Below are 23,835 nucleotides of genomic sequence, written 5' to 3' on the forward strand. Positions count from 1 at the left end.
GACAACCATTCTGGATACTACACTTGGCAGTGCTGGTGACTGACAAGGCCAAGGTCCAGCAGACAGATCACCTGCCCCACCAGAACTTACCCTTCGCAACCTGACTCCCTGCTGGCTAGGGAAGTAGCAGCCAGGGTCACTCATCCAGGTGAGTGGCCCAGGTCTCTTCCTACCTGAGACAGCAGTGATTATTGTTGGTGAGATTGTCTTAGTTAAGATGTAAGCAGAGGCTGGGTAATAGATTTCCTCACCCTAGAGAACTGGTACTAGAGTTTCTTGCACACCTATTCTTTATAGATGTACTTACATATAAGTGATCTATATATGAAATTAGATGATCTGTAATGACCTATTTGAGTGACTTAGAGCTGACGGGAGTGTTCCTTCTTCCACTAGAGTGGAGGTTAGTGGGTTTTTTTTTTTTTTTTTAATTACTAAGTGATTGTACAAAGAGGTTACAGTCCCCTAAGTCAGGTAATGAGTACAGTGTGTCTTGATCAGTGTCACCTGGAGTGGAGTTTTGATGAGCTGATTCTCCAGGGAAGTCTGGGTATTACATCCAGGTTTTCTGAGTCATCACATCTGATATGAATGGGCACTTTGGGGACATATTTTCTAGTTGTGACCCAAATAATGAAAGCTTTGACTTTTGATGCTTGAGAGGGTGGGCAGACTAGTGATGCATGTAGGGGTGGCAGTCAGGTGATGGTAGTAGCCTGTCTTCCAGTTTCTGTGCAGTATCTGCCCTCCTCTGTTAGGAACGCCACGTAACCAGCCATCTCACCATCCCTGCAGCTACTTTCCACTATCTTTGTTCCTATTTTACAATCCACCTTATCCCCAGATCTGTGGCTAAAGGTGGTAGAAACCCCCAAGTCTGCCACTTTCCAAGGCCTGGTCCCTACCTGTCCCCTAGCTTTTCTTGAGAAGTGTTGGCAAGACCTGCCTTGTACTCAACTCTTCTCCAGGCCTATTTCTTTTCTCTTTTTCTTCTCACTCTTAGAGATAATAGGCATATACATTTTCCATAGAAATAAAATGAGCCAGGTGGGTGCCGGTAGCTCATGCCTGTAATCCTAGCTACTCAGGAGGCTGTGGTTCAAAGGATCGTGGTTCAAAGCCAGCCCAGGCAGGAAAGTCTGTGAGACTCTTTTATCTCCAATTAACCACCAGAAAACCCAGAAGTGGCGCTGTGGCTCAAGTGGTGAATCACTAGCATTGAGCTGAAGAGCTCAGGGAAAGTGCCTAGGCCTAGAATTCAAGCCCCATGACCAACAAAAAAAAAGAAAATAAAAATATAATGAGCCAATATAATTTAAAAATGAATGGCAGCTACATTAGAAAAACAAATGGAGGGGCTAGGAAGGTGACTAAGTGGTAGAGTGCTTGCTTTGCATGCATGAAACACTGGGTTCCATTCCTCAGCACCACATAAGCAAAAAGAAAAAAGCCAGTAGTGGCGCTGTGGCTCAAGTGGTAGAGCTCTAGCCTTGAGCTGAAGAGCTGAGGGACAGTGCCCAGGCCCAGAGTTCAGGCCTCACGACTGGACCCAAAAAAAGAAAAGCAAAGAAAATGGAAAAATTCATTTTTATAATTTATTTAACCCAAATATATATGTGAAATATTATGATTTATGCATGTAACCAATCCAAATATTAAGATGTTTCCTTTTTTTTTTTTTTTCTTCAGTACTGAGATTTGGCCTTGCTAGGCAGTTGCTCTACACTTGACAGATAGGCTCTTGTGTTTTTGCCTGGTGCTAGCCTTGAACCACAGTCATCCTACCTGTGGCAGTCCTCATACCTATAGAATATGACACTGTGCCTGGATTATTTGTTTGAATGGGGGAAGGGTCCTCACTTTTTGCTTGGCTAGCCTCCTAGTAAGGGCCTCAAATAGCTGGGATTATTATAGGCTTGTATCACCATACCCAGGTCTTCATTGCATGGCTGTGTGTGTGAGTAACCTGAGTGAATTAATTGTTCTCTGTAAGCAGACATTGAGACCACATACTATCCTTCTGGAGGAGGTAGCACCAGGTGCCATGTTCACACTGTGGGAAGGCCAGATCTGTTCCTATGCCCTTTTACTGTTGGTTGGTGTCTGTGGTCTTTTGGAGAGGGAAATGTGAACTACACAGGACCTGAGTGCCTCCCTCTCTGCATGTCCCTGTAAGGGTCGTTGTACTAGTGGCCACCATCCACAGTGGCCAAGCTTGTTCCCGGAACTTAGTGTTGTCCTGTTCTTTCCACAGGGATGCACCATGCCAATCGTCGATAAGCTGAAGGAGGCCCTGAAGCCTGGCCGCAAGGACTCAGCTGAGGATGGAGACCTGGGCAAGCTGCTGGCCACCTCTGCCAAGAAAGTCCTTTTACAGAGGATTGAGTTTGAGCCGGCCAGCAAGAGCTTCTCCTACCAGCTGGAGTCCTTGAAGAGCAAATATGTGCTGCTGAACCCCAGGGCAGAAGGGACTGGTCGGCACAAGAGTGGAGATGAGCTACAGGCCAGGAAGCAGGGTACCAGAAGGGAAAGTGCTTGAAGAAGGGCCTTGCTGTGTGTTGAGTGGGTGGGCAGACCAGGATCAATGGCAGCAGTGGCTGAATGACAGGGCCTTGATGCTTCCCATGGGGTCTTTGGGCCTTGTAGATGTCATGATGTGGGGTGGTAGCAACAGTGGCTGTGTGCTGGCCATTGCTTGGAAGCTGCCATACCTCAAGTCCTCAGGTTTAACAGGATCACAAGAGAGGCTTGGAAATAGACATGGGCTGGCTAGGACCCACTTCTTCCTCTCATCCAGGAGGTGCGGGGGTTAGGACTCTAGAATTCAAGACCTAAGCAGTCTGAAATGAGTGACAAGACACAATTTATTCTTGGCCTTTCTAGCAACCTCCAGTCCATTGGCACGCCAGTTACTGCCCAATGCTGTCTTCTGAGTAGATACCCAGCAAGGAGTGTCTGTGTGTGTTCAGACTTTCTCTTTCTGCACTCTTCTCTTCCTCAGGCAGCGAGCGTGCATCTGGAGGGGATGGAGTCCCGGCCCCCCAGAAAGTGCTCTTCCCCACAGAGCAGCTGTCCCTCCGGTGGGAACGCATCTTCCGTGTTGGTGCAGGGCTGCACAACCTGGGCAACACCTGCTTCCTCAACTCCACCATTCAGTGTTTGACCTACACACCGCCTCTGGCCAACTACCTGCTCTCCAAAGAGCATGCGCGGAGCTGTGAGTGAGGCTTGCGGCTTGGCGGGTGGGAGATGTGTGAGTGGGACTTGCAGCTGAAGGGAGCAGGTGTGAGCTGTGAGTGGGGCTTGCGGCTGAGGGGCGGGAGATACCATGAGTTGGAACAACTGAACCAGACAGTCTTCTAGTAGATACACACTGTGCTGGGCATTTCCATTTTACCTGGATCATGTTTACTTGGTGCAGATGCAGATTGGCACTGCATGGGACCACTCAGGGTCATGTGCACCACACTTTTCTAAAATAATTGCCCAGACAGAAGGGAGTGTTTTTTAAAGATATCGCCACAAAATCTTCTAGCTCTTTTGTTTATCAATTAGGCCAGTGTTGGACATACATTATAAAACATGGTCCAAAGTAGAAATTATAAAATATGAAGTCAGAAACTGAAGAAAAGTGAGCGCTTATTGCTCATGCCTGTAATTCTTGCTGTTCAAGAGGATCCCATTTCAAAGCCAGCCAAACCCAAGAGACTCATCGCCAATTAATCAGCAAAAAGCTAGAGATGGAAATGTGACTCAGGTGGTAGAGTATTAGCCTTGATCAAAGAAGCTAAGGGACCAGCCCTCAGGCCCTGAGTTCAAGCCCAAAACTGGCACAAATAAAACCAAAGCAGAGTAGTGATAGAAGCACATTTCCTTCACCCAATAAGGACATCTGCTGAAACCACAGCAAGCATCAAGGCAGCATCCCAGTGAGACAGTGTTGGAAGCCAAGGCTTTGGGGGCACTGAAGCCTGGTGGCTGCCTGCCAATTCACTCAAGAATGTGGGGTTGCAGAGGGACAGGGAATAAAACTACCATGCTAGCAAGTGCTGGTGGCTCATGCTTGTAATCATGAGGCTGAGATCTGAGGATAGAGGTTTGAAGCTAGTCCAGGCAGCAAAGTATGTTAGACTCTTAACTCCAATTAACCACCACAGAACTAGAAGTGCAGCTTTAGCTCAAAGTCATAGAATGTTAGCCCTGAGCAGAAAAGCTCAGGGACAGTACCCAGGTCCTACGTCCAAGTCTTGTCTGACAATAAAACAAAACATGGTGCTTTGCTTTAAGAACAATATTCCTGCATAGGAAACCAAAAGAATATGGAGACAAGTTGGAAAATTAGCAGATGGAATGGCAAGATCCAATGTTTGAACATGTATTTGTAAAAGGCGCTTGCTCTCTTTAGAGAATCAACACAAACACTCAAGTATCTAGACTCAGATTTCACAGGGTGGTGTGCAGCAAACTGAAGGAGTAAAGTTACTTCCTCATTGGTAAGAAGGTTGGGGCTGGGTGTGTTGAGGCCCAGCTGCTCACAGAGGGAAGCTGAGAGTTGTTCCTCCCCAAACTCATGTGCAGATTGGAGCAGGTTCATGTGATTCCAAACTTTATATCGAAAATCAAAGGACCAAACCCAAAACACACTTTGCAAAGAAGAGGGCTGAGCGGAGATGTGCTCCACCAGCTGGAGACTTCCTGTATAGTTATGAAGTCAGAATGCCACCATGTTAGCTCAAGGACAGATGTGCTGACATGAGTACAGAGCCATGTGCATGTGGAAGTGCATTGCAGCTCCAGGTTTTTTCACATAGATAGCGATTGTTTAGTAAAGAACCAAAACAAAAACTTGATTTTTACATGTGGAAGGACCTAACTTTAAAAAAGATGAAAAACTTGTCTTAACCTTAGAAGAAGAAAAGTTGGTCAGTTCAGCTGCATTAAAGTTTCAGACATCAAAAGTGATCAGAGGGGCTGGGAAGGTGGCTCAGTGGTAGAGCGCTTGCCTTGCATGCATGAGGCCCTGGGTTCAATTCCTCAGCACTGCATAAGCAAAAAGAAAAAAGCTGGAAGTGGTGCTGTGGCTCAAGTGGCAGAGCGCTAGCCTTGAGCTGAAGAGCTGAGGGACAGTGCCCAGGCGCAGAATTCAGACCCCATAACCGGACCCCAAAAAAAAAAAATGATCAGAAACACTGAAAAGACTTAAATGCAGGCTGGTAGACAAGACTTGGGGCACAAAGACCAAGCACTGGTATTGAGAATTGTACCTGTTAAAAAACTAGCTAAAATTCTGAGCAAGAGCTGCACAAAAGAAACCCAAGCTGGCAGATGCACAGGGTGACATGATGTGCTCTGGCTTTGCAGCTGCCAGAGAGAAATCAGAAAAACCGTGCTGGCAACTGTTGTATACCTGTGAGTTGTAACAGATTTGAAAGGTAAAACATTCCGGTGGGGGGGGGTCAGATTTTTTTCTGTGCCACTAGCTTGAAGCTTTAACCTTTATGAAATCCAGTACCTAGCTGTTGCATAGGCAAGATCTGGCAGTATATAAAATTGTCTTCTCAGCAGGCGCCAGTAAGCAACTCTAGAGGCTGTTCATAGACCGGACGCGATTAAGTCCAGTCCCAGAACATCAGTAGTCAGCATTGCAGACCTGAGTTCAGCTGTGAGGACATCTCAATAACCCATTTGATGAAGAAGCAAATCCAGGAAATAACATAAATTCTTTGTTTTTGTGGTGCTGGGTAGAGCTTAGGGTTTTGTGCATGCTAGGAAAGCTCTGTAACTCCGCTCCTGTTTTTTTGCCTTGCTTTTGTTTTTGTTTTGGAGACAGTCTTGCACAGTCTAGCCCCAAACTTGTCTGTCTCCCTAGCAGATAGGATTATAGATGTACACTGCCACACTCAGCTCTTCCCATTTCTTCCAGTGTCCCTCTGGCTCTGAGCAACCAGCACATGGGTGGAGATACGCTTCCCTCCCTGTGTTGCTCCAGCACCTGAACTAGGCTGCGTCATAGCCCTGTCACCAACACACTGCCCTGGCCAGCTGTCAGCTGGAAATAAACCCTGCAGGAGCCTGAGTTAAATACATCGCTTCCCAAACTTCAGTAGCAATGGACAAAGATCTTGGCTTCAGTTTCCTTTTTGTAAATTACATGAAAAGTGTGCTGATCTTGTGGGCATGAATGTTGGAAGTCCTGGTGTTTCTGCCCTATTTGGGAGCAGTTGTGTCGGGTGGGGTCAGCGGCACTTTGTAGACGCATCACAGCCACATCTTCAGTGGATCTGAAAGGAAAAAAAGCTTTTTTGTTTTTGTTGCTGGGTGCCAGTTGCTCATGCATGTAATCTTAGCTACTCAGGAGGCTGAGATCTGAGGATGAAGGTTCAAAGCCAGCCCGGGAAGGAAAGTCCGTGAGACTCTATCTCCAATAAACCATCAGAAAACCAGAAGTAGCTCTGGCTCAAGTGGTAGAGCACTAGCCTTGGGTGAAGAGCTGAGGGGGACAGTGTCCAGGCTAAGAGTTCAAGCCCACAACTGACCAAAAAAAAAAGTGTGATTTTTTGTTGTTGTTTTAAATATCAAATCATAATTTTTTAGTCCTACAAACTTTATTGTCACCTAAAAATTAACACATATGGTTAGAAAAGTGGGACAAAGGATTGGGAAGGTAGCTCAGTGGTAGAGTGCTTGAGGCCCTGGGTTCAATTCCTCAGCACTACATTCGCAGAAAAAGCCAGAAATGATGCTGTGGCTCAAGTGGTAGAACGCTAGCCTTGAGCTGAAGAGCTGAGGGACAGCGTCCAGGCCCAGAGTTCAGGCCCCATGACCAACAACAACAAAAAAAGTGGGACAAAGTCTATAATGAAAAGTGAGAGCATCCCTTGTATGTAAATGTGATTACGTGAATAGATCTGTGTGTCCCTTGAAGACCATGCCATGCCGTATGCGGTGTCAGGGCTGGGCTGCAGTGGCTGGCACAGGTGAGAACAGACCGATATGTTCACGCATGAAGTCCTGTGCCTGCAGGGCTTTTAGGAACCCAGCTTGTCAGGACAACCTGGATTTTTTATTATTTATTGATTGATTTTAGTCCCGGGGCTTGAACTCAGCGTCTGGGTGCTGTCCCTGAGCTTTTGTGAGCTACAGCTCTGTTTTTTGGCCTGTTGGCAGTTAATTGGAAATAAGGGGCTCATGGACTTTCCTTCCCAGGCTGGCTTTGAACCACGATCCTCAGATCTCAGCTACAGGTGTGAGCCACTGATGTCCAGCCCATGCTGGATTTTTTAAGAATGCGAGTTGCCAAAGTACCCAGTACTTGACCTCATAGTACAGTTAATATGAAAGCTTACATAACCACAAGGCCAGTTTCTGGCTGTGGATCCCCACGGTATAGAAATACAATGCATGTGTGTTGGGGAACAGTAATGTCCTGTTTAGGGCAAAAGTTGCCTTGGTTTGAAGGAATTGGAGAATGGATTGTAGGGGTACAGCTATCTCCAGACACTTGAAAGGGTAGAGCAAGGCTGTGTCGTAGTCTTTGTACATCTCTTTCTATTTGTACTGTGTCACAGTTTTAAAGGTCAGTATACATCCAGGCTGCTCTAAGGCTGTGAAGGGGCTACTGGCTACAGTGGCCATGGCCTGTGTTTGTGGATCAAGCTGGCCGAACACACCTATGTCCACATTGTACTTCTCGTGCACCTGTGGCAGAGGTACATGGTGGTGGCAGACTTGTACAGAGCTAAAATGTTTGCTGTCCAGGTCTTCAGGGGGTTTCTGGCCCCTGATAAGTTGCAGAGAGGTTATTTACTGGGTGTAGCTGAGCAGAATGTTTGAGAGCAAACTAAGTAACGTCAGGAAGCCCTGAAATCTTGCAGCCATTGATTATGTGCTAGAACTTTGGAATAGATATTTTTTCTGGACTTCATGTTGAAAGCCAGACTCAGTCTTCATGTAAGTAAATAACGCAGATGTAGCATGCATGGTGTCTGGAGCAGCTTGTTGCATGTGTCTAGGCCTGTGGTGTAAGACCATTAGAACTACAGCCTCATCGGCCATGAGCAGGGCATCCCCCACTCACACTCTGTGGTGGGGTGGAGAGGTGTCTCTGTGGGCCAGCTCTCCTATCACAGGCTGACCGGCCCTCATTTGCTCCGTTCCTCTTTCTTCTTTTGGGGTGGAAGTGGCCTGTTCTCCGAAGCTGTCATATTCACATAGCTGCTTCTCCCATGCCGCAGGTCACCAGGGAAGCTTCTGTATGCTGTGTGTCATGCAGAACCACATCGTCCAGGCCTTTGCCAACAGTGGCAATGCCATCAAGCCCATCTCCTTCATCCGAGACCTGAAAAGTAAGAATGGATTTGTCTCTCTGGGGTCAGTACAGCTCATCTGGGAGTCTTAGCAGTGCTTATGTGTGCTTAGTGATACAGGCTCAAGTGTCCCACCAGTGGAGGTTGTCTGGTGGGGAATGGGGGGCACCCTGCTTTGGAGAACAGGTATGTTTTGGCCAGGTGGTGTAGTGCCATTTTGTGTTCAAGATAGGATAGCTGAAAGGGTCTGCTGTGTTCCAAGAAAGCCCAGGAGCTTCAGAGGAGCTGTTGCTGTGTCCCTGTCACTTGGCAGGAAGTTAATGCCTATGTAGCACTAGGAAATGGCTATGGGCTGGCTCTGGGAAAACAAACCAGTGGGTGTTGCATTCTTTTTGTTTTTTGAGACGAGGTCTCGCTATGTTGACTCAAGTTCCTGGGCTCTCAGGATCCTCTTTTCCCTTGACCCTGCTTCTTGAGTAGATGTGATTCTAGGTGTGGATCACTTACCTGACGGCTAAGCCCTTAGGCCTTAGAGACTGGCTGTGATGGATGGTCCAAGTTGTAGATAATTATACCACCCTCGGTTTCCTCAACTGACACTTTTCCTTTGTCCCCCTGTGACTACAAGTAGGTGGTGGTCATCTTTCCTAACCCTCTCTCCTTCCTTCAGAGATTGCCCGGCATTTTCGCTTTGGGAACCAAGAGGATGCACATGAGTTTCTGCGCTACACCATCGATGCCATGCAGAAGGCCTGCTTGAATGGCTATGCCAAGTATGTGTCTTGCCTCCCCACCCCTCCCCTGGGGCTGCAGGCACTGCTGGTAGAGGCAGGTACCCTGAGCCCTCCTCCTGACCCTCCTTGGAGGGTTCCCAGAAGAGGAGTGGCCCCCAAAAAGGTGTCACCTAGCCGAGGCAGCTCGGTAGGATCTGGTACCGGAGGTAGATGTGGTGGGGCTCTGTCCTGGCAGTCAGATACGAGAAGGGTTTTACCACATGTCTTTGCAAAGGTTAGCTGTTGCCTTAGACTCCCTTGTTTTTCAGAAATCACTGTTGCTTTGTTTTGGTTTGATTTGATGTTTTAAGACAGGGTCCTGCTGTGTAGCTCAGGTTGGCCTTGAATTCTCAATCCCCTTTCCTCTGCCACCCAAGTCCTGGGATTGCAGGTATGTACCACTGTGCCTGGTTTGACTGGGGCTTGAACTCAGGGCCTGGGCACTGTCTCTGAGCTTTTTTTGTTCAAGGCTAGAGCTCTACCACTTTAAGCCACAGCACCACTTACGGTTTTCTGGTAGTTAATTGGAGATAAGAGTCTTACAGACTTGTCTGCCTGAGCTGACTTTGAACCTCAATCCTCAGATCTCAGCCTCCTGAGTAGCTAGGATTACAGGATCACAGACTGCTTATTTTGATACAGAAGATGGGGTTGTAGGAGTTGGTTGAGCCTGGCACCCACTACTTGGATGGAGCCAGGGAGAGAACAGTTTTTCAGCCTCAGGACCTACCTTCAACAAGAGTCATATCATGCCACCTGCTGTATCTTCTGGATTGTGCCGTTGTGAATACCAGTGGTTTAGAGCTGCAGCACCACAGAAAGCCAGCCTTGGATAGGTGTCACATTGCCCCTGTGAGACAACCCTAAGGTACCCGTTGCCAGGAAACAGAGCTTCCTGTGGGACATCAAATCTCAGGTTGGGTTTTCTGTTTGTTTTGGTTTTGTGGACTTTTTTTTTTGCTCACAGCTACTTCTCTACCACTTGAGCTACATCTCTAATCTGCATTTTGCTGGCTAATTGGTGTAAGAGTCTCTTGGATTTGTCTACCAGGCTGATATCAAATGCAGATAGAGCCTCAGATCTCAGCATCCTGAGTAGCTAGGAGACACTGGTGTCTGGTTTCTTCTAGTTGATGCATTTTACTTTTTTGGTGGGGGGGGGTCCAGTCGTGGGGCCTGAACTCTGGGCCTGGGCGCTGTCCCTCAGCTCTTCAGCTCAAGGCTAGTGCTCTACCACGTGAGCCACAGCACCACTTCTGGCTTTTTTCTTTTTGCTTATGTAGTGCTGAGGAATTGAACCCAGGGTCTTGTGCATGCAAGGCAAGCACTCTACCACTGAGCCACCTTCCCAGCCCCACATTTTACTTTTTTGGGAGTTCTAGTAATAGCTTTTTTCTCTGAGTTTCTTTCTCTCAGACAGCTGTCATTACTAAAATTTTATTTCCTGGTAGTTTCCTATTTTAAGTGCCCCATGTTGAGTTTGCCTGGGATCTGTTCTGTCTTGAGCTTTATGCAGTTTCTCCCTACCCCCACTTTTCTCTTTCTCTTTGTTGTTGGTTATGTGGCTTGAACTCAGCCTGGGCACTGTCCCTGAGCCTCTTTGTGCTCAGGGCTAGCATTCTACCACTTGAGTCACAACACCACTGTGGTTAAGTGGAGATGGGAGTCTCATGGGGACTTTTCTGCCCAGACTGGCTTTGAACCACAATCCTCAGATCTTAGCCTCCTGAGTGGCTAGGATTACAGGCATCAGCTACCAACACCTGCCTTGCAGTATCCATCTCTGAAGGGACTGAGGTGTTCAGTTTCTTTCCAGAGTTCACTTAACTCTTCCTTTTAGTATATTCCTTCTATTATTTTATTGTATTTTATCTTACAGGGGTTTGAGCTCAAGGCTTACTAGGCAGGTTTTGTACCTCTTGAGCAGCCCTCAAATACCCCCAGTTTTCAGGTATGGTCTCCAGCCTTTGCCTGGGCTATGCTTGCACCTTGATCTTTTTATAAGTAAGCTATGCCTCCAGTATAGCTGGCATTATAGGTATGAATTACTGGTCAAGATGGAGATCTTGGTAACTTTTTTTTTTGGTTGGTCGTGGGGCCTGAACTCTGGGCCTGGGCACTGTCCCTCAGCTCTTCAGCTCAAGGCGAGTGCTCTACCACTTGAGCCACAGCTCCACTTCCAGCTTTTTTCTGCTTATGTGGTGCCAAGGAATTGAACCCAGGGCCTCATGCATGCTGAGCAAGCACTCTACCATGGAGCCACCTTCCCATCCCCTTGCTAATTTTTGCTCCCTTCTAACTTGTTTCCCAAGTCACTGGAATTGCAACCATGAGCCCACCCCTCCTAGTCCCAGACTGGTTTTCTTTTTCTGTTTTTGTGAGTGTGGTTTTCTAGTGTGCAAATGTTGGAGGAAGTCTAACCCAGTGTGGACTTTGTGTCACTGTTTTTTTCTGCCCTGGCTTCTTGACTGGGTATTATGCATCAGTGGTGTGCTTGGTTTCTAGATAAGAAACAAGGTGGCAATACATGCCATTTTCTATGTCACCTTTCTGTGATTTGAGCTGCCTTTGACTGGTAGGTCTGGTAAGTTTCAGGATCCTCAGCCTATGAGGTGAACCTTCTCAAATAAATGTTTTTTCTAGGTGACAGAAGGGGCAACAGCTCTGATAGTTTATTTGGCTTTTTTAGAACCCTAAATGTTCTCCTTTTGCCCTTCCCTACCCAGTTGCAAGGATGCTTGTTTACCTGCTCTTTTATCCTCTTACTCGCACAGCCAGGGCCTTTGGGAACTGCCCCCAGGCCCTGGGCCTGCCCCAGCTGGCAGTTCCCTTCCCACAGGCCAGTGGGCATTTGTGGTGGTACTGTTGGCACCTAGCCCCTTGTAAGGGTGGGGCAAGGGGTTGAGTACTAGCCACTGGGGCTGCTCTGCTTCTCGCTCCTGCTTCTCACTGAGATGATGGCCTGGCTACTTTAGAGAGTTAGATATCCCTTCCCTGGGTGAACTGTGATGACTATAGATGGTGACTGTTGGTTTTTCATTTCCCAACTTTGCGAAAATAAGCCTTTGGTCCCAGGTTGTCTCCTGAGCTTCCTGGGAAGTGTTGCGTTGACTACAGGCCTGGTGCATGTCTTTTGGGGTGGAGTTTCAGTGGCAAGGCTTGGCATTGGACCATGCCCTGGGAGCTGTGCCACACAATGCCTGGCCAGATGTGGCACTTGTGAGGGGTCAGGAAGCAGCTGGCAGCATGGATTGCACCCTTAAGTGCCAAGGAAGATGGTTGTGGAGGAGTGAGTGGAGCACACCAGAGGGCTAGGGTTGTCCAGAGCATGCAGGATGCGTGCCACATGTGGGGCATGTGCACTCAACTCTGGGGGCACAGGAGTAGGTTGGCCTTAGTTGTTGCCCCAGATTAGTAATAAGTGGAGTGAGGTAGGGCGGAGATGGTTCAAAGTTGGTTTCAGGGCCCTGTCCCACCCCAATCTCAGGCTTGGCTGCTCCTCGGTGGAATAACCCACCGAAGATCAGATGTGAGCCTACAGGCTGAGGGCCCCATGCACCCCACCCTGGTCCAGGCCAGCACTGTTCAGTACCTGTCTTCTGGAATTCATGGCCAAGTTGCCTCCTAAGTTGTGTAGGTTTGAACAGTGGGCCGTAGGGCAGGAGCTTAGCAGTAGGGGACTCTTGAGAGGTTCTGGGCACTGTGGGCCTGCCCATGAGATTCAGGTAGGAGGATGGGAGTTGGGGGATAGTGCCACAGCCGGCCAGTGAGTGGAGAATGGAAGCTCAGTACAAGTCCTGTTTTGTGTGCCCTGCTTTCAGGTTGGATCGGCAAACTCAGGCTACCACTCTGGTGCATCAGATCTTCGGAGGCTATCTCAGGTCCCGAGGTGAGTGGGGACATTTTGTTCATCCTGTCCTGGAGGTCAGGACCTTCATAAAGACCCTTAATATGCTCCTGGCATGGCCTGGTGATCAGGTCTTGGTTTCCCACCTGCCAGTCTTGCCCGGTTGTAGCAAAGCCCTGTCAGGAACCTTGAAGCACAGTTATGTGTATGGGAGTCTTCCTCACAAGCTCTCCCAGTCCCTCTTTCATCCCCCTCTGCAGGCCTGATAGGCAGCCAGTGACAAGCAAGGCCTGTGGGTGGGGCCAGCACCTCCTTGGTAGCTTTTCCACCCTGAGTCAGCCTGGAGAGACAGTCTTCTGTCAGGAGCTGGGTTGAGTTCTAGACCTCCAGTGGTGGGTGTTGGGATCTGGTTGTCCTCTCATGGACCCCACCCACACACTGCCTCTTCTTCTATTGCAGTGAAATGTTCCATGTGCAAGAGCGTCTCCGACACCTACGACCCCTACCTGGACATAGCGCTGGAGATCCGGGTACACACAGGGGTCTGCCCTTGTGGACATCTGGAGAGAGGCCGGGAACTGTCATCAAAATGGGTGCAGATAGGAAGTGCTTGGGATTCTACTTTTTTTAGATGGTTGCAGTAGAAACCTCATTTTATATCTTCCTAGGTCAAACTCTGAGTTTGTGTCCTGAGGCAGAATGGTCCCAGCACTGTCAGGCAGAGCTGGAAAAACATCTAATGTACTAGAGTGCCACCCTGCAACTCTGTGGCCTTCACAGCATGGTGGCCCCTTTCCTGGCTGGCTTTTTGAGAGCTCGTCTTGACCTTGCTGGAACCCCTGAGCTTCTGAGCAACTCCAACTACGGTCTGCATATGACAGACCTCACAAGGCTTCTGTGCCGCCCACTTGCGATGGGGCACAGTCTGGCTCCCTGCTCCTTGCAGTACCTATTCAGAGTTTGGGGAGGTGGCAGCTAGTGAGCCAGTTTTTATGCAAGTCAAGGTTTGTGACTTGCTGTCTCAGCCTGAAAAAGACCTTAAATTTGGCATTCATCAAGTCAGCCTTTTTCTTTTGCGGTTTATCCTGTTCGGTTTTTGTCCTTCTCAGCAAGCTGCAAATATTGTGCGTGCTCTGGAACTTTTTGTGAAACCAGATGTCCTGAGTGGAGAAAACGCCTATATGTGTGCTAAGTAAGTTTTACTTCGTTAATGACAAAAAAAGGAGTGTCCATAATGCTGTGTGCCTGGTGCTGGTGGTTCATGCCTGTATTCCTAGTACTTGGGATGCTGAGATAGGAATACTTGCAACTTAAGGCCAGCCCAGGCAGAAAAGTCCACAAGAACCCTGTCAATCAGTAGCTTGCTGCGTGGTACCCACTGTCATCTCATCTACTGTGGGAGGCCTGAAATAGGATCACCATCCAAGCCAGCCAAGCAGAAAGCGAGACCCCAGGTCAAAGATAACAAGCACAGTGCATCAGTAGCTCATACCTGAAATTCTAGCTACTCAGGAGGCTGAGATCTGAGGATCATGGTTCCCAAAGCCAGCTTGGGCAGGAAAGTCCAAGAGACTTTATCTCCAGAAAACTAGAAGTGGCACTGTGGCTCAAAGTGGTAGAGTGCTAGCCTTGACTGAAAACGCTCAGGGACAGTGCCCAGACCCTGAGTTCAAGCCCCTCAACCAAGAAACACAGAAAGAGCTGGGGGATTTGGCTCAGGTAGTAGAGAACTTGCCTTACAAGGTACAGGTATCTGGGTCCACACCTCCCTCAGTATTGCGGGAGGAAAGCCAGGTTCCGGTGGCTCACAGCTTTAGTTGTGGTACTTGGTACTCAGGAGGCTGAGATCTGAGGATTTCTGTTCAAAGCCAGCCCAGGCAGAAAAACCCAAGAGACTTGTCTTCAGTTAACCAGCAAAAAGCCAGAATAGAGGTGTAGCTTAGGTGGTAGAGTACCAGCTGCTAACCAAAAAGCCAAATGAGAGGATGAGGCTTGAGTTTAGGCCCTAGCACTAGTTCAGAAAAAAAACAACACATCTTGTGTAGCCATAACTGTATTACACACGCCTTCCAGTAGGACACATGGTGGCAACCGCACGCCCCATGCCTGTATTACACACGCCTTCCAGTAGGACACATGGTGGCAACTACATGCTCCCAGTACTCATCACTGCTGTGAAGCATCCTTGTGCATTGCTTGTGGTGCCCATTGTCCAGGATGGATAACTAAGACACAACTGAAGGCCTGACGATGTTCACCCTGGGCCTCAGTGCAGAGCCACCCCTCTGCCCTGCCTCTTGGCAAGAGCTGATCTCAGCTTTCCGCGTTTAACTTTCTGCTATAGCAGGCAGAGCTGCCCCCTTACTCTGTGCTGGCGCTTGGCTCACCAGGCCATGTGATGCTGGGACTGCTGAGGAATATTTTCTTAGTCCTTTTCAAGTTTCTTGTTCTGTTTGAAGACACAATCTGTTTTCTTAGTCTCTCTTTAATTTGCTTCCCTTGGGTCTGGAAGTTACTCACTCTGTCTCCCTTTCTTCCCTCTTCTCTACTTGTCCTTTGACTTGGCTTGCATACATTTCCTACTGCTTGATTGACTGCTTGATTGCTGGGCCCCACCTGCTTCAGTTTCTTCTTCCCAGTGTCACTCCCAAGACACTTTTTGTACTCCTTATACTTCTTACCTAGTCTCCTGGAAGGCCGAGTATTCTTGCTGGAGGCCCCTGCCTGTTCTCACCTTCCTGCCTTGCAGCAACTTGTGGGTTATGTGGATGGGGTACAGAAGGTATCAACCTCACTTTCAGGTTCTGTTAATACAAAGCCATTCAGAATGAACAGTATTCTTCCAAGTGTGGCCTGAACCTTGTTATTCATTTCTTTATAGATGCAAGAAGAAGGTTCCAGCCAGCAAACGCTTCAGCATCCATAGGACATCCAATGTCCTCACCCTTTCCCTCAAGCGCTTTGCCAACTTCAGTGGGGGAAAGATCACCAAGGTGAGTGCTCACAGGATATAGCCTGCTCAGTGGCTCACGGTGCCTCACAGCTCTAGGTAGCCCCAGAGCCAGAGAACTTCACTTTGCCTCACAGGGCCCAGGAATCTGAATGGCTCTCAGTACAACTCAACAAGAAGAGAACCACTGTCCTGGATCCCCCAACCTCTGTCTGTCCATGGAATGTTCCCTAAGTGGAAGGTCAAGCCTTCCTAAGTAAATGTCCTTGGCACTTTTTATCTCTAATCATGAGTATCCTCAGTCTGAAACAAGTGCAGTTGCATGCTGTGGCCTTTTGTGGAATATGGAGTGAAAATCTACTTTTTTGCATGGTCGGATTTTGCTAGATATGTATGTTTCATAAGTCTACAGTTTTTGTTTAGGACCTGATTATGTGATTTGGGGCAAGGCACTTGTCTTAGTGTCAGCAATATTGAAAACCTTCTCAGAGTCTTTTTGAAGCCATGTTTCATTTTATATCTCTAAACACCATCATCTAAGTAGTTGCTTGCACATGAACTTTTTCCTTCATTGTTGTAGTGTGCCAGTCTGAGTGGGTGCTGGAGCTCACTTGAGATCTGTGGTTATGCTTGTGTTTCAACAATGGTCTAGAGGACTTTTAGGAGGCCTCCTACCTAGCAAGGTTGGATTGAGGCTCATGTATATGTATATTGGCTTTTGAGATTTTGTCAGAAAGAAAAAAGATAGCCAAGTATAGTGGTATATACTTGTAATCCTAGCACTCAGGGTGCTGAGGCAAGAGGGTGGTGAGTTCAAGGCCATCCTGGGCTATATAGTGAGACTTTGTCTTTCCCTTCCCATCCCAGTCCTCCAAAAAAAAGAAATTAGATAATATAGGTAGGTCTCACAGATACTGATTTAAAAAAAAAATCCAGACAAATTGCATGCTTTATGATGGCAGAGAGAATACATGCTGACAGATCAGAACATGTTTGAGATGGGACAGTGACGGGGGCACAGAGGGACTTGGTGAGCTGGGGTCTTCTGTCTTGATTGGAGTACAGGCTGTCATGGGGGTCTGCACCTGGGCTCTGTGTCTTGCTCCAGATTACATATGTGTTTAGGATGGACCATATGTGTTTTTGCTCACATGAATATGATGCCCTGTTTAACTATAGCATGAAGGATGGGCATGTGACAAGTGGTAGAGCTCCCAACAACCAAATACAAGACCCTGAAAAGTTACTGTGACAACTGGCTGAATTGGTTTAGCACCTGTTTCTGACGTCCTTAACTGCCCCCACCCCCAACACTCTCCTCCTCCTCCTCTTCCCAGCAGTATTTCTGTAGAGTAGAGGGAAAGGAAATGCATTCATCTGGTAGTTGTAAAACAACTACTGTGAGAATTAATTTAGGAATGGGCCACAAATTGTTCTGTGGGCTGATAGCTTAGCTCTCAGTGGCTCATAGCTCCCCATAGCTTATAGCTCCCATGGCCTGGCTGGGAAGACTTCGTCATTTGCCTGCTCAGCTTCTATCTGTGACTTGGGCCTCCTGCTGTAGCCTTGCCACGCATCCGGTTCCCCCATTGTTAAAGCCCAGTCCAAGTGGACCTCTTACTTAGATGGATGTAGAAGTAAGAGCAAACCTCTCCTGAACAACTGTTTACCTCTCTGACTTTTCCAACAGGATGTGGGCTACCCCGAGTTCCTGAACATCCGGCCATATATGTCCCAGAATAGTGGGGACCCTGTTATGTATGGGCTGTACGCCGTCCTGGTCCACTCAGGCTACAGTTGCCACGCTGGGCACTACTACTGCTACGTGAAGGTGAGTGCTACCAGCTCTGCATGGGCACTCGCATGCCCAGTGCACTGCCTTCTTGGGCAAGCTGGAAGTGTCATAAAGCCAGACTTGGCCTTTGCCCATTTATCCTGGGAAATGGTAATATTTAGTGTGTGCTTTCATGTCTAATGAAGAAAAGACACCTTTAAAAGGCGATTCCACTGGAATCCACAGAACTCCTGGAAACCCAAAGAAGCAGCTGCCTCGATTGCCTTCCTCAACCTGGAGAAATCTTAGTGGAGGCTGCATGTTGGTGGGAGATGAGGTGGTACCTCAGCCTGCCTGAGTCTTCTTTAGAAGTGACAGAGGAAGGAACTGAGTGATGTGGAGCACTGGCAGAGAGAACTACTAATTATCACCTGGACATATGTAGCAAGACTAATAGTACATTTTGTATTCTCCTTTTAAAGTGAAGACTGATCTGGATGTGGTGGCTACTAGCTACTCAGGAAGCAGAGTTCAGAAGGGTCATGGTTCAAGGCTAGCCAAGGCAAAAAAATTCTAGAGACTTCATCTTGAATAATAAAGAGCTGGGCTCTGGCATGTGCCTGTCATCCTAGCTACTCAGAAAGAGTAAATAAATAGGAAAACAGAGGTCTAAGCCAGTCTGGACTAAAAAGCAAGATTTTATTTTTTATAAAAGCAAAATACCCTGGAAACGTGGCTTGAGTGTTAGAGGACTTGCAAAGGCCCTGAGTTCAAATCCCAATTATAACGCCCCCCCATTCCCCAAGAAAATAAAAGTGAGGACTAGTCAGATGTGGCAGTACACAGTTTGAATCCTAACACTCAGGAGGCTTGACGCAGGAAGATCGAGAGTTTGAGCCCAGCTTGGGCTTCAGAGTGAGCCCTTGTCTCAAAAAGGAAAAGAAGCAAGGAAGGAAAACAGGATTGTGGGCTGTCTGTTGATTGTCATTTCCTGCAACCTCCCCCGTGCTGCTCAGGCAAGCAACGGACAGTGGTACCAGATGAACGACTCCTTGGTCCATTCCAGCAACGTCAAGGTGGTTCTGAACCAGCAGGCCTACGTGCTCTTCTACCTGCGGTGAGGACCCTATGCCCCCTCCAGACGAGCTCCTGCTCTCTGGAGCTGTCTCCCCGAGCCTTTCCTGACTGGAGGAGCACACGGGCACAGGCCGTCTCCCAGTCATGTGTGAGAAGCACGTCTACTGGGAAGTGCTCTGTAGCCAAGCCTGCCTGGCTCTTGGGTAAGAACCAGAGCCCCAGAGAGGCCAGGACAAGACAGGAACATCTGCCACCCCCCCCCCCCCCGGTGAGGCTGTGAATGAGTGGGGAGCAGTGTTCTGTTGCCTCCTTGGTGGGCTGCAGCACCTCCTTCAGGAGACGCCTTTCCTGCCAGCCACTGACTGGAGGTTGGAGGACATGTTGGCTGGAGAGCTTTGCTGCTGCTCATAGCCCTCCTGTACGGTGATGGATTCAGTTCACTGGAGCCTGAGGGTCTGATCTGGAAACTGACTGCTCTAGCCTCCTGCTCTTGCACAGTTGGTCAGGGCTTTCATCCCAGCCTTGTGGTGGTAGAAGGGCCTGGCTAATGTTCAGAGAAGTCCATTGGGACATTTGCGATTCCATGGCTGCTTCTGTGCTTTTGCCTGGCTTTCCTAGAAATGGAAGTATAACCCTAACTCTAGGTTAACTTCCTCACCTTCCTCTCCACACCTGTGGGCTTAGCCAGAGATCCCCTGACTTCTTCCTTTGCTCTTGATAGAATTCCAGGTTCTAAGAAAAGTCCTGAGGGTGCCATCTCCAGGGCAGGCTCTGCTCTTCCCAGCCGCCCAAGTGTCATTCCAGATCACACCAAGAAGAGCACTGGCAATGGAGTGGCTTCCTCCCCACTGGCTGTGAAGGTACAGTGGTTGCTGATGGGGAGACACGGCTGGGCTGGATTCCTGCCAGGCATCACAGGGCTCCGAGGCCCCTGTGGGAGCCTTGGGAGGAGTTTGGGGGTAGTGGCCCTGTGTTATGGCACACCATTTCTTGAGCTGGTTGCCATGGAGAACAGGGAGAAGGCCTGGAATACACAAGTGCATCAGCTCAGTGGTCCACCTGCTGTCCAGGAGTGCTGGATAGGCTCCCTGGTGAACTGTGAATCCCAGGCATGTGAGGACACTTCCCTCCTCCTCCTTTCCCCCCAGTCCAGCATTGAAAGCATGAACAGCTGGCTCCAGCGCCAGTGTCCTGCGTGTGGTGGTTTGCCTGTGATGCTATATGACAATATCTTTGTTCTTTGGAGATAGTCATGAACATCCTTGGCAGTAAAAAGAAATGACATTTGCAATTTACTCAGGTGGCCCCCCAAACATGCACACACACACACACACACCTGGTACGCTAAAGCTTATATGATAAAACATAAGGAACATGAAGAATACATCAAAGTTACCTTTTTGTGTCTGAAATTTGTGCCGGTTAACTCAGTTTTCCTAGCCGGCTGATGATTTAGTCAACTGATCTTTTTGATGACTTTGTGAGTGATCTCTTCCTTCCCCAGGGAGTTAACCCCCATACAGGCATCAGGGACTGGCCGGTCTGCTGTGGTGGTAGCCATTTATGGAAGTGTAAATCCATCTCTCACTTCCAACATTGAAAACAACAGAGGCTAAAGTTAGAAACATGGGAATGGATGTAGGAATTACCACATGTGATCTAAGTGCAAAGCTGAAGGGTCCTGTAAGGAGCCAGGTGCTCCTGGGACAGTGTGGCCAGGGCACACAGCTCCATAGACACCCTTGAAGACCATTTTGTGCACCATGGAAGTTGTCATTATAAAATATATATAAACACACACGCATACGCTGAAAATGTATTGAAGGTTTTTTTACTTTCAAAGATGAGCCACTTTGTGTATGCAAATATTTCACAGATGAGTTGGGCAACAGTAGCTCATGCCTGTAATCCTAGCCACTCAGGCTGAGATCTGAGGATCATGATTAAAAGCCAGCCTGGGCAAGAAAGTCTGTGAGACTATCACCAAAAAGCTAGAAGTGGAGCAAGGCTGAAGTGGTGGAGTGTTAGCCTAGAGCAAAAAAGCAAAGGGACAGTGCCTGGGCCCTGAGTTCAAGCTCCAGGATTAGCACTTTAAAAAAAAAATAAGAATAAGTAGAATTTTATGAAAATATTTGCAGTAAAAACTATGTAGGGCTGGGAGGGTGGTTCAGTGGTAGCGCGCTTGCCTTGCATGCATGAGGCCCTGGGTTCGATTCCTCAGCACCACATAAGCAAAAAGAAAAAAGTCAGAAGTGGTGGTGCTGTGGCTCAAGTGGTAGAGCGCTAGCCTTGAGCTGAAGAGCTGAGGGACAGCGCCCAGTCCCAGAGTTCAGGCCCCTCAACCAACCCCCCCCCCCAAAAAAAAAAACAACTATGTAGATCACTGGTACAGCAGGTGCTTAGCATGTGTGAGGCACCAATAAAGGACAAAAGAAATTACAACATGCCGCAAAAGGTTAACCTGAAATATACCACAAAAAAGAACGTTGTCTGCCAGGTGTCCGTCCATACACTTTGTCTCCATTGTCCTCTTGTCTCCATTGTCCTCTTGTGCCCCCCTCCCCTTGCTGCTGCTGAGATCTGTACAGATTCCACCCTGCCTGTCTGCCTACATCACTCCCCAAACTCCTACCCCCAGCTCTGACTGTTTTTTGCCTTGCTGTCTTTTAGCGACAAGACTCTATGCCAATTCGAAAACTGCAGGCCCCCGAGGAGACAGGTGTGCCTGTGTCCAGAAATGGCTCTCTGCCAAGCCTGAAGTCACAAAATGGTTATGTTCCTACAAAGCCACCCTTGGGGTCCCCCTCCTCCAGACTCGTCCTCACGCCCACACACATGCCGGCGCTCCTGGACGAGCCAGGAAAGAAAGCAAAGAAGCTGGTGCCTCTGCAGCCCTCTTCTCCATCCCTCCGGATATCTCAGGGCTCATCTGGTGCCGGTGAAGCTGGGAGCCGGCGGCAGGGCTCCTGGGACAGCAGTGATGCCATCCTCTCTACCTCACCAAAGCTCCTAACCAAGGCCACAGTCAATGGGCATGGGCCAAAAGGAGAAGACTGCTCGGACCCAGAGAAGGGAGCTTCCAGCAGCTCCAGCCCAGAGCATTGCACTAGTAGCGGCCCCACCACAGCTCCACAGACCCCCGAGCGCGGAGCTGCCCGCTTCAGCCATTCTCAGGGAACAGACAGTCCCTCTGCTGGTCACGCCAAAGTGCCGCCTAGTGGAGCAGATGCTAAGGCAGCAAAGCTGAAGTCCCCGGCCCTGGGCAGTACTGCCACGGAGCCCACAAGCCTCATGTCTCCTCCACCAGCCAAAAAGCTGGCCCTATCTGCCAAGAAGGTGGGTGTGTGGTCTCATGGCTGGAGGGCCTCATGCCCAATAGGGCTGCTGGCAGTTGGGGAGTCGGGAGTGGCAGAGGGCCTTGATGGCCTCGTTAGGAAGAGCAAAGGGCCATTGACCTCCCTAGCAATTTGCAAATGATGAAAGGGCTTGGGGTGAAGGTAGAGGTTTTTCTATAGACTCACTTGGGCTATAGAATCTGGGCTGGGAGCAGTCTCTCTTGGGCTGTAGCAGAGGCTTGTCATTGAGCCTCAGGCACAGAGTCCAGCACCAGGCCACCCATGGCAGGGGCAGGCAGGAGTTGGCCCTACAGGACTCTGGGGCAGAGGCTTGGGGCGAGGGCTCCTCTGCTTGCTGGGAGCTGGGGAGAATTGGGTAGTGGCGCTAAGACTTTGGTTTAAGAGCCCTCCTTTGCCCTTTTTGCTTCTAACCAATAACACTTCTGATTCTTCTCCTGCCATCCCCTCCTTCCACTCCCTCCCCCCATTTTTTTCTTCTGTCCCCTCATCCTTCCTTCTGAGCTCTTTTATTTTATTTATTTATTTTTTCCACCTTCACTCATGGAAACCTTTTTTTAGACCACCAAGTTTTTATTTATGTCAATAACTGCAGGCCAGCACCTTGCGGAGGGCGACAGGCAATGACCTCCGTTCACCTCCCCCTCCACCATTCTCCGACCTCACCTACCCCATGAAAACCACTCACCCCGTCGTCGCCTCCACTTGGCCTGTCAGTAAAACCAGGTAAGCTTGGGGTGCAGGCCCGGGGGTGACCTATGTGGCTGGTTTATGGTCTGGGGTGTGATACGTCTCCACATGCGTATGGTGGCCTGGTGTGCCGCAGGCTGACTGACCTGGCCTGCCCCTGCATGTGCTCAGAGGCTAAGTAGAGCCCTTCAGGGCTGGCTGTCACACCCATGTGTCAGCCCCAGGGTGATGTCCTAGTCTCCTTAGCCCTGTAGAGCATTCCTGAGGCTTTTGACCGAATTATGTACTGGCCTCTGCAGTGGCAAAGGGTCCACTCTTCCCAAGGGCCAGTGTGGCACACTGCTGCACAGGGTGCTTAATTAACATCTCTTACATATGTTGACTGGCAGGTGGTTGAGGATCACCAGTATTTGCCTGATTGCCTGATAACACAAAAGTCCCTGGCATGGGCTGGGAAGGTGACTTGGTGGTAGAGTGCTTGCCTTGCATGCATGAGGCCCTGGGTTTGATACCTCAGCACCACAGAAAAAGCTGGAAGTGGGGCTGACGCTCAAGTGGTAGAGTGCTAGCCTTGAGCTGAAGAGCTGAGGGACAGCGCCCAGGCCCAGAGTTCAGGCCCCACGACTGACCAAAAAAAAACCCAACAAAAGTCCCTGGGCAGAGTCAAAAAGCAAAGGTGTCAAACTGGAGGGGGCTGGGCACTGATGTGCCCAGCTTATCCTCACTTGTATTCCTCTGCAGCAGTTCTGCACACACCCCTGTGCCTAGCAATTTTGCAAGTGGTAGGCATTCATTTGATACTTTGCATCCTTGTAGAACTTACATCTTTTTTTTTTTTTTTTTTTTGGGGTCCGGTCGTGGGGCCTGAACTCTGGGCCTGGGCGCCGTCCCTCAGCTCTTCAGCTCAAGGCTAGCTCTCTAGCCCTTGAGCCACAGGGCCACTTCCGGCTTTTTTCTTTTTGCTTATGTGGTGCTGAGGAATCGAACCCAGGGCCTCAGGCATGCAAGGCGAGCGCTCTACCACTGAGCCACCTTCCCAGACCCTAGAACTTACATCTAAAAACC

At 49.0% G+C, this 23,835-nt stretch overlaps 1 protein-coding gene across 3 annotated transcripts in view; it reads left to right on the forward strand.

The window, feature by feature from the left end:
* The window catches only part of Usp36 (ubiquitin specific peptidase 36), a 31,045-nt gene continuing 7,210 nt past the window's right edge, over positions 1-23,835 (forward strand). For all 3 annotated transcript variants that reach the window (XM_013038106.1, XM_013038105.1, XM_013038107.1), the window contains exons 1-14: positions 1-148; positions 2,255-2,516; positions 3,002-3,217; positions 8,235-8,345; positions 8,977-9,079; positions 12,901-12,968; positions 13,386-13,456; positions 14,036-14,118; positions 15,808-15,919; positions 17,567-17,707; positions 18,667-18,767; positions 19,449-19,587; positions 21,398-22,063; positions 22,676-22,806. In XM_013038106.1, coding sequence (XP_012893560.1) covers positions 2,264-2,516; positions 3,002-3,217; positions 8,235-8,345; positions 8,977-9,079; positions 12,901-12,968; positions 13,386-13,456; positions 14,036-14,118; positions 15,808-15,919; positions 17,567-17,707; positions 18,667-18,767; positions 19,449-19,587; positions 21,398-22,063; positions 22,676-22,806 — 2,195 coding nt within the window. In that variant the 5' untranslated portion in view covers positions 1-148; positions 2,255-2,263. The remainder of the gene's footprint in view (positions 149-2,254; positions 2,517-3,001; positions 3,218-8,234; positions 8,346-8,976; positions 9,080-12,900; positions 12,969-13,385; positions 13,457-14,035; positions 14,119-15,807; positions 15,920-17,566; positions 17,708-18,666; positions 18,768-19,448; positions 19,588-21,397; positions 22,064-22,675; positions 22,807-23,835) is intronic.

The sequence above is a fragment of the Dipodomys ordii genome, unplaced genomic scaffold, assembly GCF_000151885.1.
Source record: "Dipodomys ordii isolate 6190 unplaced genomic scaffold, Dord_2.0 Scaffold7, whole genome shotgun sequence".
Lineage (NCBI taxonomy): Eukaryota > Metazoa > Chordata > Mammalia > Rodentia > Heteromyidae > Dipodomys > Dipodomys ordii.